Genomic DNA, 16,395 nt, shown 5'->3' with positions numbered 1-16,395 from the left:
TCCTACCCACCTCCCACCTCCCCTCGACCCCCCCCCCCCCCCGCCCCCCCCCCCCCCCTCCCTCCCTCCCCCACACCATGCGGTCCGGACGGCACAAGCATATCACCGCGGCCAACCACGCGGTTGTGGGCACAAGCCGGACGTCGTCGTCGGTGGGCAGGCCGAGCGGTGGCCAGTCGGCGTCTCCGTTGGCCCACGACGCGCCTGCACTCTTCACGCCGCCACGGCTATCGTCCAACATCAACACCTCGCTGGCTTCTCGTCCTGCTGCTGTCCGTGCTTCGCTGCTGCCTACTGTGGGCAACAGCCCGGCTCTGGCGCCAGGCGTCGCCCCCCCGCCGTCTCCGGGCGCTGCCTCGGCTCTCTCCTCCGCCGCTGCCGCACACTCGGCGCTACCGGCCGTCCCCTCGCCCGATCGCCGCCGCTCGCCGGGCTCCTTTCGCTCGTCGCGGAGGAGCACCCCGCGCTACGCTCCGCGCTTCCCCTCCGCAAATCCACCGGGTGCTGGGCCAAAGCTCCCGCTCATCCGGATGCGCGGCGCGAGCGCGAGCGCCAGCGGTGGCTCTGGAGGCGCAACTGTTAGCGGCAGCCCCGGGAGTACCGATGCCCCTGTTCCACCCATCTCAGCCAATCCGTCCACGCCGCATCCGCCACAGGGCCGCGCGCGTGGCGAGGCCTCGCTCCGCAAGCGGTATGGCACCTCGCCCGGGAACGGCGGCGGCGGCGGCGACGAAGGCGCCCGCGGCGAGCAGGCGAGCGGCGTCGACCACGGCCCTGGCCTGAGCGAGGCCGTCGCGTCGGCAGGCGGTGCTATCGGCAGCAGCGAGGGGACCGGCATGACCCTCTCCAAGTCACGGTCGATCAACTCGAACACCGCCAGCCTCTCGGAGTGGGACTCGCACGGCGACATGCAAGAGCACTATGACGATGGCTACGGCGGCACTGGCGGCGCTGGCATCATCTCGCAGTTTGGCGTCCTTGCGCCACGCCGCGGCCTCGTCAACAACTTTCACCACTCGGAGATCGACTCGGGCCCCCTGCGGGCGTTCAACGCCATCGATGTCGACCGCATCACCGCCACCCTTGCGGCCGAGACCGTGGCGTCGTACAAAGTCGAGCTGGACTCGATCAAGGCTCTGCATGCCGAGATCAAGCACCTCCAGCGCCACATGACCGCCCTCCACAAGACCTACGGCAAGGTCTGCGGCGAGGTCTCGCTCAAGTGGACCAAGTCTCGGACGCAGGACCTCATCCAGCGGTACTCGTTCTCGTCCGACCCCTCGCAAGTCCGGGTCTCCAAAATGGCGCTCCTGGAGATCATTGCGTCCATGCTCGCCGCCATCGCCTACGCCACCGGCCGTGTCGCCGACCTCGGCATTTCGTCGCTGCCTGAGGCGCTGAGCAAGGCCGGGACGCTCGCGGACGGCACCGACTCGTTTGGGATTTTCTCCACTCTCGCGCCGCCGCCGGATCTGCGCTCCTCGCGCATCCGCCCGTTCTTTTCCATGCTCCGCAAGCTGCACATTCTTCGCCGCGCCCTCAAGACCTACCGCGAGCAGGAGGCCGAGACCGGATCGGCGCTTGCGTCGGCCTCGCGCACCGCCGAGCAACTCCGCGAGGAAAATCTGCTGCTCAAGCAGCTGCTGACCAACATGGCGTCGGCGTCGAACACCCCGCTCGAGCGGCTCATTCGCAAGACCCGCCAGGCTGCGACCGACGCAGGCTCGTCGCGGGTCGATCCCTCGCTCCTCAACCTCATCACCCCGTCGACCGCTGCCGACGACGGCGCCTCTCTCAACGGAACTCATCCGTCCGCGGCGGACGCGTCGGCCACCGAGCTGGAGGCCTCATCGCATGTCGCAGTCATCCGCGGCCTCAAGGCCGACAACGACGCGCTCACCACTGTCATCGACTCGCTCAAGCGCCAACTTGCGTCGTTTGAAGTTGAGTCGGCGACTCTCGCCGCCGAAGTCTCGGTCCTCCACAAGAAAATGTCGGCCGCGGGCCTAGAGCAGCCGTCGTCCTCAGGCTCGCGCTCGCCACGGTCCGAGTCGTTCCGCGAGACGCTCGCTGCGCTGCGGACCAGGCTCGTCGACGTGGAAACCGAGCGGGAGATCCTGCTCCGCCAGCTTCGCGGCGCCGCCACCGACGACTACAATGCGCTCGCGTCACAGCTGAAGGATGCCCAGGCCGAGGCTGCGTCGGCGCAGGCCACCATTGTCATGCTCAAGGACAAGCTAGCAAGCTCGCTCGCCATGACCGCGTCGGCCGTCGACCTCGCCGTGAGCGAGGCTGAGGCCGAGGCGCGCATCTCGGATGACCACGCGCACTCGTCGCGCGGCAAGCGCCGCAAGCATGGCTCCCACACCAAAGGCTCCGTCTCCAAGAGTCGCAAAAAGTCGACCAAGAAGACCCACTCGCGGCATCGCGGGAGCAGCAGCTCGCGCAAAGTTGCATCCAGCACCGCCCGCACTCGCAGGATGACTGCCGACTCGGAAGGCTCCAACGCCACCTCTGTCCCTGACATCTCCGAGTACCAGGCTGCGCTGGAGGAGGCACGCGCCCGCATCTCCGACCTCGAGGCGGCCAACCAGGGCCTCAAGGAGCAGCTCCTCATCGCGCAGTCAGACCGCGACGCCTTCAAGGCCAAATCGAACCGGCTCGAGGCCCAGGTCCAGAAGCTCGAGGCCAAGCTCGAGGCGCTGTCGACTGGCGGCAAGAAGACCAGTCGCAGCCGCGGCGCGTCCCGCCGCCGACCGTCGTCTCGTGCCTCGGTCTGCTCGGAAGCCTCAGACTTTTCCGACGTCGGCTCGGTCTCGTCGCTCGCCTCGGCCGGCTCGGACGAGTCGCGGGCCTCGCGCCGCGGGCGGCGCAAGAAAAAGGGCAAGGCCCGTAGCAACAGATCCGGCACCGTCGCAACGGCAAACCCGCCGGCGGCTCTGCCCCGATCCAACTCGGCCGAGTCGGTCCGCTCGACCTGCTCGACCCGCTCGACCCGCTCCACCGCGTCGCGCTCGGGACGTAAGAAGCGAAGGGCCAAGAAGAGCACCGATGGCTCCGGCTTGATCACTTCCGCTACGCTCACCGAGCTGGCTGCTGTTGAGGTCGAGAGCGTGCACTCCGACGCCGACGCCAGCACAGAACTTACGTCTGTCGTCGATGGCGGCGGTGCGTCGCGTCGCAGTCGTGGCGGCAAGTCCAAGCGGCGGCGCAAAAAGGGCAAGGGCCATCACAAGTAGCCTTGGGTTGAGTAGCGCTATTGAACATCACACCCGCCCTTTTTTGATAGATGGGTGCGGGGAAAATGTATTTTACTCGTCGTCGTCATCGTCGTCGTCGTCATCGTCGTCGTCGTCATCGTCGTCGTCGTCGTCGGCGTCGTCGTCGTCGTCATCGTCCTCATCATCGTCGTCGTCGTCATCGTTGTCTTCATCATCATCGTCGTCATCGTCGTCGTCGTCGTCGTCGGCGTCGTCCACATCCACATCCTCATCCTCGTCTGCATCCTGATCCTCATCCGCATCCTCGTCCGCATCCTCATCCGCATCCTCATCCGCATCCTCATCGTCAACGTCGTCAACGGGCTCGTCGGCGTCATCGTCAAGGTCAACGGGCACGGGATCTGCAGCGACGACGCCGGCCTTGGCCAGCGCGTGCTCACGGCGAATCGAATCTGCGCGGACGCGGGCGTCGCGCTGGATGGCAGCCTTTTCAGTGGCGACGATGCGCATTTCCTCGGCTTGACGGGCAGCGCGGCGCTCAGCGGCAGCTTCGCGCTCGATGCGGCGCTGCTCGCGCTCCTCGCGCATCCGCAGGTTCTGCTCGCGCTCGTCGGCCTCGCGGGCGGCGCGGCGCTCCTCACGCTTGGCAGCGAGTCCCAGCTGCAGCTCCTCGCGGCGCTGCTTCCAGCTCTTCTTGGTCTCCGACATGGCCTGCGCCCGCGCAGCCATCTCGCCGCGAATCGCCGCCCGCTTGGCGTTAATGTAGTAGCCGCGCACAATCGAGGCGCGCGAGAACGCCTCGGCCGCTTGCCCAAACTTGGACCGCGTCATCAGCTGGTCGGCTTGCGACGCGTACGCCCGCGCGTCGCGCTGCATCGCCTTCCAGTCTCCGTCCGCGTACGTCGGCACATCCACAATGAATCCAATCGACTCGTTTGACGCGTCCGAGTTGGCCCGCTCGCGCTTGTACGCCTTCTCGGCCGCGCTCATCTTGGCCGGCGCCACCACATCGGCGTCGGCGTCGGCCTCGACCTCCTCCTCCTCCTCGGCATCGGCATCGTCGTCAGCATAGTCGTCGTCGTCGTCAGCATCGGCATCGTCCGCCTCAGCCTCCTTTGACTCGTCGATCACAATCTCACCGTCGTCGTCGTCGTCGTCGTCGTCGTCGTCGTCGTCATCCTCATCCTCACCGTCGTCGTCGTCGTCGTCGTCGTCGTCGTCGTCGTCGTCATCCTCATCCTCATCCACATCGTCATCCTCGTCAACATCCTCGTCGTCATCCTCATCGTCGTCATCATCGACATCATCGTCGTCATCGTCGTCATCGTCGTCATCGTCGTCATCGTCGTCATCGTCGTCATCGTCGGCGCCGTCGTCGTCCTCCTCCTCCTCCTCTTCAAACTCAAACTCGGCCGGGTCGTCAAACTCCTCGCGCTCGAGCGCAAGCGCAAGTCCGGCGATAGGATGAGACACTACAGTATCAGCCAGCAGGCATGAGTCCTCTTCTCTCCCTCTGCCGCCTCCGCCCCAATCTCATGCCCAGCCAGGATCGGCCGTTCAGCCGAAAAAATCCTGATTCTGGCGAAAAACGAGCCTTTCGCAAGCAAGTCAGGCGCACGCTCAGCCTCCCCTCGCCTCCCCCTCCTCGCCACCATGGACGACAACAGCCCGCTAGCCTCCTGCTTCCACAGCATGTCATGCCCCATCTGCTACTCGGCGTCATGCGCTGTAGCCGTGCCCGCCTCTCTCACCAACATACTTTCTTTGTGACGCAGTGCAAGAGCAGAGTCAGGTGGACGCGAGTCTCGCCGGCACGACCGCATTGAAAGTTGCTTTTGGCTATGAATCGCAGCAGCTCTTGCACGCGGTGCGACCCTGCTCGGTAGCAGTGGTGAGCGGAATCGTCTGGTACGAGTTAAAATGGCCGGCCTGCATATGGTACTTGCCGGTCTTGCGCTTGGCGTCACGGACGTAGACCATGGGCTGGGCGTGCGGATCGGGGTCCCGCTCGCGGGAGCGTGAGCGCTCGCGAATGGCGGAGCTGGGGCGGCCGACAGCCTGCGGCGACTCGGATGGCCCGGCGCCACTCTCGTCGTTGGTGGTCGCCTCGAGGAGAGCCAGGCCGGCCTGGGAGATCGAAGACGAGAGGGCGACTGGCAGGATTTCTGGCCGGGCCGACCACGCCATCTGGGTGCCGACGTTGATGTCACGGGCGCCAAAGACCGGGAGGCCGAGACCGCGGCAAATGGCGTTGCACTTGTGAGTCTCGACAAAGTTGTCGATGCCCTCGGTGCCAAAGTTGCCCTTCCCAAAGTCGTTGCCGTCGACGGTGTGGATCTGCGGATCGGTGTAGTAGTCCTCGACGCCCTGGATGTCGACGATGACCAGCTTGCGACCCGAGCGCTCGTAGGTGTAGTGCGAGAAGGCTTGCGGCGTGTTGCGCGACTCGTCGAGCCACCCGGTGTTCGAGTTCTGTTTGCGGAACGGACCGCAGAGCATCGGCTCGCACGAGAAGAGCGGCATGCAATCGCGCTCGACAAGACGAAGGACCCATGTACGGACAAAAGTGACCTTCTTGGGAATGTTGGGCTCTGCGTTGTACGACGTTGCCCACAGCTGGCAGTACGACTGCAGACTCACGTCCTGGTAGTACATCTCGTCCGATGCCCGCTCGTGCGAGTAGTACCGCTTTCCCACAAACACGTCGCCGTTCTTGACGTTGACGATCTTGAACGCCTGCCGCATGCCGCCCTTCTGGAACGGCCGCGACGAGACAATGACCTCCATCTCCTGCGAGTGCCACTGCGAGCTCTCGGTGTAGTAGAGGTACGCCATGGCCTTCTCCGGCGAGCCCTCGGGCGGTCCCACGGGTGTTCCTGTCTTGTCCACCAGTCCAATCCGCTCGCCTGTCATAGATCCAGATGAGCTCGACGAGCTTGACGAGCTCATCTCGTCCTCTTCACACGGCGACGACGACGACGACAGCCCGGAGGCCTCGTCCGACAGCGACTCGGAGTCCGACATGGTGGGGGGTGGGGGTTGGGGGGTGGGGGTGGAGTGGCTGGAGATGAGGCTTGTGCGGGGTGGAGGGGGTGGAAGTGGGTGGTAGCCTGGTTGGTGCAGTGAGGGGAGGGAGGCGGAGGGTCTGGAGAAGGAAGGGGGTGGGGAGGGGGGGGAGAAGGTCGCCCGGGATCGATTGGGCGAGTGACACGTCGAGCCACGCCAGCCTTGCCAGCACTCTGCCCGGGCATCACCTTCCCGGATTGGAGCATGATGCGCGCTTTATGTCCATCGCATGATGGGCTTGCATAACAAGTCGTGGGTACACAATGGCTTGTTGCTTTCTCTGTCATCACTTCCAGCCCCAGCCGGCCCAGCCATACACCACAGCGCTGTGGAGCAGCGCCGCCTTCCAGCTCCGGGGATCCTCGTTGGGGGTGCCGGCCTTGGCCCCGCTGCGGGCGAGGGCGCGAAAGTCGGCAAGGACCCGGGCGAGCGGACGCGATGGTAGCGAGCGGAGGAGCGAGACGAGGAGAGCGTGGTTGGCGGGTACGCCGTGCTCCGCGCGTTGGTGACAACGCACGAGATGCCGGTGATGCGCAGTGCGAGTGCAGCGAGGTACGGCGACTTGAGAGCGCGCCGCTCAGCTGCCTTTGCTGTCCGCAGCAGCGCCTGCCGCTCGCGGAGAAGCGACTCTTCGGTTCGGACCTGGTCGAGCAGGATGGCCGCATGGAGCGATGAGAGGTTGAGTGAGAGCACTGCCGACAGCGGTAGGTACGAGAACATACTGCCAAGGCCCGAGTAGACAAACGCGCCATCGGCGTGTTGCACCAGCAGTCTCTGCCACTGCTCGACGCCGACACCGGCTTCATCGCCGAGGACGCCGGACCACGCCCGCGTCGTCTGCCCGTGGCTCGCCAAAGCCTCGCGCCAGCCGTCGCACATGACTGTCATCGCCACGTCAGTCCACCCGCCGCTGCTGCCGCTCTCGCCCGCCCGCGACACAGCCCGTGACGCTGCCCGCATCCCGGCCAGCCGCGGCGGCACGGCCGACTTGGGCGTCGCCGCCGGTACTGCTGGCGGACTCGAGTCACGCGCGGCAGCGGGCAGCAAGGCCTCGTGTACGTGGTGCTCGTTGAGTGGGTCGACAACATACGTCACCGAGTTTTTGTCGACACTCCCTCGCGGCCCGCCCGCCACACTGCCGCTCCGCCGCGATCCTGATGATCCTGTCGTTAGCCCAGCTCCGGCGCTGGTCTCGACCTCTGCGCCGAGGATCGGCGACCTCAGCGCCGCGAGCAAGAGCCCGACCGAGAACTCGCGTGCAACGCCGACGGTACCGAGTGCCGCCACCTCGTCGCAGAGGAGCGGGAGCGCGCTAAACACCGCCAACGCCTCCCATGGCAGCATCGACAGCGCCTCGGGCGCCAACACTACCACGCTCTCAAACGTCGAACACGTCCGATGGACGCACGCCTCGTGGACGGCAGCCACAAGACCGCTCTCCAGTGACCACGCGTTGAGCGCGTCAAGCAGCTCGCTCCACGCCTTTTCGTCGGCGGACGCCTGCGGGTTGCTTACCCGGCCGCTTGCCATCGCCCGCACAACCTTGATCGGGTCCACAACTGCAGCGGCAGGCGCTTTCTCGCCCTTGTCCGCTGCCGCACTGGGTGCGCTTGTCCGCGACCGACGGCTTCGCGAGGAGCCCGAGCCCCGCGCCGAGCCCGATGCACCCGAGGACTTGGCTACCGGCTCGGGCGCGGCCGCTGCCTCGCTCTGAGCCGGACCGGGCGTAGCCAGGTGGAACTCGTTGTCTTCCTTGAGAAGGCCACGCCGCAGATGTAAGTCGAGCGCGGCACATGCCTTTTCGGCCGCCAACAGCTGCGCGCCGCTCCGCTTGCTCCGCACCACCCTCGCCCGCGAGCCGCCGCCGGCGGCGGCGACCACCGAGTACAGCCAAACGCCGTCGAGCGAGCCGACATGCGCCACAACGAGCAAGCTGTTGCCGAGCGGCTCTAGCATCCGCGCCAGAGCATTGGCCGGCGGCCCAAACAAATCAAGGTTCTCGACCGAGAGCTCTAGCGCCCGCCACGACTCGCTCTGCCGCCCAAGTGCGGCCGCGACTGCATCGTGCTCGGCCAGCGGCGGAACAGTGCCGATCAGCGAGTGCTTCCGCTGTTCCTGCCGCTGCCGCAGCAGCATCGCGTTCGGGTCGCGGACGTCGGCAGCTGCCACTACAAGCTCTTCGGCCTGCATCCGCACCTCGACGCACTGCGCGAGGAGGCAAAACAGGGCACACGCCTCCGGATCAAGCACGCCATGCAGATGCACAAGGTGGAGGCACGCCTCGCGCGCAACCTCCCATGCTTCCGCCGCCAGCGCGCCCACCACGGCAAGCTTGAGGTACTGAGCGGCCTGGTCGACCAGGTACAGGTGTTCCTGCTCGCGAGCGAGGACACGAATCGACGCGTCCATCTTACGTACCACGCGGCGGCCATTGCTGTCGACAGGATCGTCGTCATCGTCGTCGTCATTGTCGTCGTCGTCGCCATCGTCGCCTTCGTCGCCTTCGTCGTCGTTGTCGTCATCTTCGTCGTCATCAGCATCGTCGTCGTCGCCGTCGCCGTCGCCGTCATCAGACTGCTCTTCGCTCTCGTCAGCTGACGAGTTCGAGCTCGAGCGGTCGAGATCCGACTCGTCGTCGTCGTCCGACTCGGGCTCGCCCCACTGAAGGATGAGGTAGCCGCGGCGGACAGCAATGTCAAGTAGGGTGCGACCGAGGCAGAGAGCAGCGCGCGAGGCGAGGCCCGGGACCGGCGCCAGGTTGTATGCCGACGACATGTGGATGAGTGCCCGCTCCTGGGCCGGCAGGATCTGCTCGGGCGTCTCGAGCTCCATCGTCTCAAGCAAGTACTTTGCGACCACCGTCGGAAAGTCGGCGTACGCGTCTTCGGGCGATGGGCGAAGGCCGACAATGGACACGAGCGTCTTGCCGAGAGCGAGCTTGAGCTCGGCCAGCGCGCGGGCGGCCGGGAGCGAGACCCGGACCGCGAGCGGACCGCTGGCCTGGACCGAGACCGCGGCGTACCACGCCGCTGCCTGAGCCTCGGCCTCCTCCAGCACCTTGCCAACGGCCTCAAACTGGCCAAGGCTCGTCCCCGACTTGAGCTGCAGCACCTGCGCATACTCGACAAGCGTGTGTGCGAGGAGCGCATGCGCACCGCCGAGCGCCTTGAGCAGGACAACTGCGTCGTCAAAGGCGGCAAGTGCAGCATCGAGCCGGGCCGGGTCTGGCGAGCCCGAGTCGGCAGTGAGCGCAGCGGCGAGGTGGACTCTGCCCTCGTGCCGGCGGACAAGCGCAATGGCGGTGTCAAGGAGGGCCTTTCCGGCTTGGACGCCCCGTGAGGCCTCGGTGAGGATGTCGACGGTCTCGCCGAGAATGGCGAGCGCTTCGGCAAACCGCGGCGACGGGGCGGCCTCGCATAGCAAGTCTGCCAGCAGCGTCGAGTTGTCCAGCCAGAACTTGGCTGTACCAGCCGTGCCGCGAGCAAGCATCGCGTACTCGATACCCTGGTCGATAAAGTCGGAGGCGACGCCGTCTTCCTTGTCGGCAGTCTTGAGCTGGGTCCGGGCGTTTGGGCCCGAGCCGCAGGTGCCGAGGATGCGGGCACGGGCGAGGGCAACGCGGGCAAGCCCATTGTAGGCGAGCCCAAGCACAAGCTCGTCCCCAAAGGCGCGAGCGTGATCGAGGGCAGCGTTGTAGAGCGGGACCGCAAGGTCGTACGCACCATCGCTGGCAAGCGAGTCGCCCTTGAGCACCCACACCGACCGCATCGGCGTGACCGGCTCGAGCTCAAGGAGCGTGCGGTTTGTGCTAGCGCTGACGACGTCTCCCGTCTTGCGGCTCGACGACTTGAGGACCGAGTGCAATGGGCGGGTCTCGGCAAACTTGCGGAGCTCGCGCTCCTGGTGGATGACGTCGGCGTGCTCCATCTTGACTGCGTTGTCGAGTGCGAGCTGCACCGGCCGGATCCGGAGATCGGCGGCAAGGTCTGCGAGATTGAGCGTCTCCAGCTGCTTGGCAAGCCGCTGGCGGTTCCACTGCAGGTACGCCCGCGACTCGCCAGCAACAGAGCCGAGGAGGTGGACGAGATGGATGAGCGGGAGCACGTGGAACGAGTATCCAGCCTGCTCCAGAAACTCGATGAGCGCGTTGATGTAGTACAACGTCAGCTGCGGCGCAGCAATAGGCAGCGCAGCGTGCGCGGAGGCGTCTGCTGGCGAGGCGGCGCTGTTGCCGTCGGCAGCGGTGGCGGCCTCGTCGAGCGAGACGAGCGAGTCGCCGGCAGCCAGGCCGCTCGCACCCCCGGGGGCAGAGCCCACGTCAGCGAGGACCGCGGCGGCGGCAGTGAGCGCATCTGCAAACTCACTGGCGAGCGGCGCGGTGAGCCAACCGTAGACCGAGTCGGGAAGTCCAAACTTGTCGAGCGCTGTGCAAAGTGCGTCGTAGGCTTCCGAAGCGGCTGCGGCTGCAGTGGCGTCGGGCGCAAACGACGAGGTCGACGCCGTGGCTTCGAGGGCAGCACGGCGGGAGTTGCGAGCCTTTGCCTTTGTCTTTTCGCGCTCCTTGTCCTTGTCCTTTGACTTGGCCTTTGCCTTTTCCTTGGGCGGCTCCGACTCGGCAGCCTCGACGCGGTCGGCCGAGTCGGATGGGGCAAGCTGCGGGTAGGCGGCAACGAGGGCCTCGAGGAGCGCGCGGGCGTGGTCGGCGGCGGCGGCATAGAGCTGCTCGAAAAAGTGCTGCGCCATGAGCGCAAAGTCGACAGCGGCGGCGGCATCGGTGCTCACAATGTGGAGCATAGTGTGGATGCGGCCGAGGATCTCGAGCTGCGAGGCCGAGAGCTTGGGTGGAACGCGGGCTTGCTGGCTCTCGGACTTGGCGCCACTCGAGCCGAGTCGGAACAGATGCAGCTCTGCCACCGAGTTGCGTCGCGCACGCTGCTCGTCAGAGACCAAGTCGAGCAAGAGGTCGGCCGCCTCCTCCAGCACGTCAGTGATATCGAGGCCGTCCGCGTGCGTCTCGTACAGAAACTGAGCAAACTCGACCAAGATGTCGACCTTGCGCCACGGCTCTCGCTCAAAGACCTCAATGGCCTTGTGGTAAGCGGCCATGCGGGCGGCAGGCTGCGAGGCCGCCCGCGCGAGGGTCAGCCAGATCTGGGCCTGAATGGTTGGATCGAGGTCGATGATCTTGGAGAGTTCTGGCCGCAAGTCCTTGCCAGACTTGGACTTGAAAAGAATGCGCTCGCGCCAGATGAGGTCGTGGAACTTGACCGAGACAGTTGAGAGGTAGACGGCGACGGCCGAGAGTCCGTCGTCCCACATCCCGAGCCGGGCGTAGCACTCAAACGAGAGGCGAAAGAGTGAGACAACTAGCTGCAACGACGCGATGCTGCGGTCAAAGGCAAGGAGCGAGTTGATGACCTCCTGAAGCTGCGGGAGAAGGACCCGGACAAGCGAGAGCGAGGTGACAAAGGCCGGCACAAGGTTCCAAAAGTGTGTGGCGGCGGTGAGGACCGTGTCAAGGTTGGCGTGGGCCTTGCCGAGCCTCGCAGCGGCCACAAACTGCTCGAGCGCAAAGGTCCGCGCCCGATTCTGCCGCGACAGCCGATGGCGTGGTGAGATGAGGCCAAGCGTGGCCTCGCCCATGACCATATGGGCGAGCGCGACGAGCGCCGGTGCGCCGTCGCTGCCCAGCAGAAGCACCAGGCCACGCCGGGCAGCAAGGAGGGAAATCGGATAGGCTGTGAGGTCAAGAGCGGCACGGGCGGCGCGGACGTAGAGCTGACCCACCAGCGCGGGCGGCGGGAGCGGTGCGGGGCCGCGCGGCGGACCAGGACTAGGCGAGCTCGCTGCCCGCGACTTGGGCCGCCCGCCACTGGGTGATGGCGCGATGCTTGCTGCCGACGTGTCGAGGCCGGGCGGGCCCGAGGCGCCACCGAGGAGCGAGACCTCGTGGAGCGCCGTGAGCGCCGAGCGGAGGACCGAGGCATGCTCGTCGACCGACGATGGGTAGTTGAGTGTCTCGACGGCGGCGATGACCGGGAGCAACGGGTGACTGTTGGGTGCTCGAGCGTCGACAAGCGGCTCGTTGGAGCTTGCTAGCCGGCGAGCAACAACGAGCGAAGAGAGCAATGTTTGCGCGTCCTCGACAGCGGCAACAGGCATGTTTGCGCGGAGGAGAGTCCGCGCCACGTCCACGTACGTCTTGGATGCGGGAAGAAATGCAGAGAGCGAGGTGGCGAGAGAGACGGGCAGAGCGTCGGCGAGCGGCGCAGCAGCAAGACCGACCGAGGCAAAGAGCGCATGGGCGAGAGCGTTGGAGATGTCGTGGAAGAGTCGCGGCTCGGGCGCGCGGAGCCAGGGTCGCGACGCAATGCGCCGGGCAAGCGGCGACGACGGGAGGGTCATGACGCCGAGCCCGGCGTAGGCCACGTAGAGCGGGCGGACGAGGACGTGCAGCTGCGCAAAGAGAAGGCCGACAGCCTGCGGCGGTGTGTTTGTCGAGCCCGCCAGGAAAGGCAGCAGGTCAAGGCCACGGACCGAATATCCGAGGGTGTCGGCCGCCGGCGGCTGGTCGAGCGAGGACGACGAGTGAGTGGCGCTTGTAGGGTGAGGTGTGCTGGCCTGTGGCTGGCTCGACAGCACCGACGACGCGCTCGAAAACGGGTCCATGATGCCAGCGAGTGAAGGGAGGCGCGGGGGCGGGTCTGAGTCCGGCCCACCCCAGTAGGGCACGTCCTTGGCGAGGAGGGCGAGGACCGGGTCGAGGACCGAGGCGAGCATGCGGCGGGCTTCGAGCGGCGGCGGCGGCGAGTCGCGGGCGATGGACTCGGCGCGGGAAAAGAGCTTGGCAGCGGCGTCAAAAATCGGGAGAAAGTGGTTCCAGAGGTAGATGGCGGCATTCGAGGCTACAACCGGGTCGCCGAGCACAATGCCGATGTGGGTGGCAAAGGTGAGCGAAGCAACAATCTCGTCGCGGAAGGTGACAAGCCGGGCGAGCTGGGTGAGGTCGGCCGAGGCGAGGACCGACGCAGTTCGCGACGCAATACCGGTGAGGACTGGCTTGGCCGACGGCGAGTCGCCAGGCGAGACCTCGAGGGCGAGAATGTCGCGGGCGGTGACTCGGAAGGAAGCCTCTAGCAGGGCGATGGCAGCCTCGACCAGGATGCAATAGACGGCGGCGCGCTGGCGGAGCGCGTCCTCCTCCTGAAGGGTAACCGGGCGGGCGACTGGGGTTACCGGCGGGCGCGGTGCTGGCCCGACCACGCTCGCCGCAGGCATCAGTGCCGAAGGCGGCGAGTGGCTGGCAGCGGACGAGGCCGACTGCTTGGAGCTGGCGCGGGCCGGCGATGCGGTCTGGCTCGGAGCCTGCGGTGTCCGGCCCGACGAGCCAGGGCGCGCCGGAGGCGGCGTGGCGAGTGAGGTGGCGAGCGAGAGCTCGGGCGCCGGGACCAGGACAGGCGCCAACGCGGCGTCGAGCTCGGTTGCTGACGCGGTGAGTCTCACCGGGATCGGGAGGTGTGACGACGAATCGTGGAGGGCATCGTCCGAAGCCGAGCGGAGGGCCGCAGCAGCGCGGGCCGATGAGCGCGACGGCGAGGCCGGCGACGGTGCAGCGTCGCGGCTCGGGGCCGCAGCGGTGCGCGAGGCAAGTGGGAGAGCAAGGTCTGCGGCGGTGACCGGCTCAGGAAGGAGGGCCACGTGGCGGGCGAGCGCAGCCGAGGAGACCTCCCCGGCGAGCTTGAGGTAAGCTTTGGCGGCGTCATAGGCGGCCTGATGGAGGTGCGAGGCGCGGGCGGTCTTTGCGAGATTGCCCCAGAGCGCTAGGGTGTGGTGGAGGTCAGGCGAGTCGTGGTCGGGCCGAAAGTCGGAGAGGCACTGCATGGCCGAGAGGAGGATGTTGGAGGCGAGGGTGGGGTCGCGGGTGAGAAGCGCCTGCTCATGGAGGAGGGTGGCTTCGTCGAGCGGCGACGAGACCTTATCGTAGATGTTGGTGCGGAGGCGGAGCTTGTGGGCCAGCGGGTTGAGGATGCGCGAAGCATGTCGGTCGACGAGGTCTGCGGCCAGGCCTTTGGCGACGTGCTTGGCGGCCTTGGAGAGCATGTCGTCGGCAATCTCACAGTGTGCAAGCTCCGTGTGAAGGTCAGACATGAGGGTGCGAAGCGGCGAGGAGATGCGCGCGAGAGCGGTGGCGGCGAGGTGCATGGGGCGATGAGCGAGGTGGCGAAGGTTCGGTTGCAGGAGCGGCAGCACAAGGTTCCAGATGCAGACCGCGCCGGCCTCGATGATGCCTGCGTTGCCGAGGCGGGTAGCCGAGTGCAGCGCCTGCTCGAGCATGCGAAGTGACTCGACGCGGGTCTCAACCATGTCCTTGGAAAAGGCAAACTGAGCCGGGCCCATGTCGGCGACACGAAGCATGGCGAGCGAGTACTCGGATTGGATACGGGCGCCGAGGTTGCGCGACTGGTGGGCGGCGGCGGCGGCGACACGGCCGACGTGCAGGTCGCCGTAGAAGACGGCGAGGAGACCAACTTCGCCGAGGAGTACCTGGCCAGGGAACGAGAGCGAGGACGGGACGGTCGGCCACTCGGAGGTCGGTGCGGCGGGCGGCGGAATGGGCGCGCCTACCAGGAGAGAAAACGCTTCGTGGAGGAGCTTGAGGCTGGCGCGCGGCTCGGGCGAGGACATGACGAGCTCGACGCGGGCGAGGGCCTTGAGGACGGCGGGTGTCGACGGCGAGGCCGTGAGCCATGACGAAGCGGCCGAGGAAGTAGCAGACTTTTCCAGGTTGGCAGCGGCCGACGGCGGCGAGAGCTCGATCTGGGTGCGGTAAATGAGCCTGCAGAGCTCGAGAACCGGAGTGTCTGGGACGGTGGCCGACGGTGAATCTTGGCGGCCGTGCTTGGTCGCAGCACGCTTGGGTGGGGTGGCGGCCCGGGCAGCCCGCCCTGTGCGTTGGCCGCGGGCTGACGACGAGCGGGCGAGCGACGGAGTCGACGGCGGCGAGCCAGACTTGGAGAGAATGGCGGCGCGCTCAGTGGCGGCGGCCTTGTCGGCGAGAGCGGCGGCGCGCGAGAGGGTGTGCAGGGCGGCGGCGCGGTCGTTGTTGTCCTCGTGGCAGAGGGCGAGGAGGTGCATGAGGCGGGCGCGCCAGGCGAGATCGGGCTCGTCAACAGCGTCGAGGCCCTCGACGATGTGTGCGGCGGAGGGGAGGAGCAGGTGGCGGAAGCCCGGGACCACAAGCGGGCGGGCGAGTCGCCACCAGTAGACCGAGCCGTTGTAGAGGAGAAAGTGGTAGCGGGGCGAGGTGAGGCCAAGGTCAAAGCCCTTGACGACCGAAGCGAGGCCCGATAAAACGGTGAGCGAAAGGCGCTCGCCATGGATGGGCTCATCCACCGCCGGAACAACCAGCAGCTCGCCCTGGAGAAAGTGTGCCTTGGCCAGAAACTTGTTGGTGGGCGGATCCGACTGAAAGTAGGTGAGGAGGCATGACTGAGCATGCGCATACTCACCAAAGGCGATGTACAGCCCTGCAGCCTCGACAAAGACATCCAACGCAATGCTCGGCCTCAGTGCATGGGTGGCAGCAGCAGCAGCAGCCGCCGCCGCCGCCGCAGCAGCAGCAGCAGCCGTGCTACCTCCACCGCCTGCACCTGGACCACGAGCAGCACGAGCAGCACGAGCAGCAGGCAAGCCATCCAGAGCACCGACCTTCTCCTGAGTGGTGTTTGCAGCAGCCGAATGCGGGTTGCCCGCCGCAGCCGTTGCCGTCAGTGTCTCTCCCGTGGGCGGCAGGGGGAGGGAGATAGACGAGGGCGCGACCAGGAGCAAGGGAGTGATAAGGGTGTTGAGCTCGGAGAGGGAGGCAGGAGACCGGTCGGGGGTGGGGATAGTGGCAAGCGAGGCAAGGAGGCCCCGTAGCCTCCGCTCTACAGACATGGATATGTGTATGTATGTGTGTGTGTGTGTATGTGTGTGTGTGTGTGTGTGTGCGAGTGTGTGTAGTGTGTGTGGTTGTGTGTGGTTGGTGGGTGGAGTGGAGAGGGTGCGGGTGCGGTGGTGGTGGTGGTGGTCTGGCGCCAAGTGGTTCTGGGCCGGGGGCAGGGGGGGA

The 16,395-nt window shown here is 66.6% G+C and overlaps 3 protein-coding genes across 3 annotated transcripts; 1 reads left to right on the top strand and 2 right to left on the bottom strand.

The window, feature by feature from the left end:
- Window positions 1–77: 77 nt before the first annotated feature.
- Window positions 78–3,278, top strand: AMSG_04605 (uncharacterized protein; the record flags this gene model as incomplete). Its single annotated transcript, XM_013902826.1, has 1 exon — window positions 78–3,278. One exon carries the CDS (start codon window positions 78–80, stop codon window positions 3,237–3,239), a length of 3,162 nt encoding a protein of 1,053 aa, XP_013758280.1. The 3' UTR covers window positions 3,240–3,278.
- A 33-nt stretch (window positions 3,279–3,311) lies between these two features.
- Window positions 3,312–6,245, bottom strand: AMSG_04604 (alpha kinase; the record flags this gene model as incomplete). The annotated part of the gene is made up of 2 exons (XM_013902825.1): window positions 3,312–4,693; window positions 5,096–6,245. 2 exons carry the CDS (start codon window positions 6,243–6,245, stop codon window positions 3,312–3,314), a joined length of 2,532 nt encoding a protein of 843 aa, XP_013758279.1.
- Window positions 6,246–6,573: 328 nt separating this feature from the next.
- Window positions 6,574–16,223, bottom strand: AMSG_04603 (uncharacterized protein; the record flags this gene model as incomplete). The annotated part of the gene is made up of 2 exons (XM_013902824.1): window positions 6,574–6,676; window positions 6,709–16,223. 2 exons carry the CDS (start codon window positions 16,221–16,223, stop codon window positions 6,574–6,576), a joined length of 9,618 nt encoding a protein of 3,205 aa, XP_013758278.1.
- Between the last annotated feature and the right edge of the window lie 172 nt (window positions 16,224–16,395).

This window comes from Thecamonas trahens (genome assembly GCF_000142905.1).
Source record: "Thecamonas trahens ATCC 50062 unplaced genomic scaffold supercont1.20, whole genome shotgun sequence".
In the NCBI taxonomy this organism is placed as follows: domain Eukaryota; order Apusomonadida; family Apusomonadidae; genus Thecamonas; species Thecamonas trahens.
This window is presented reverse-complemented; position numbering and strand designations above follow the sequence as displayed.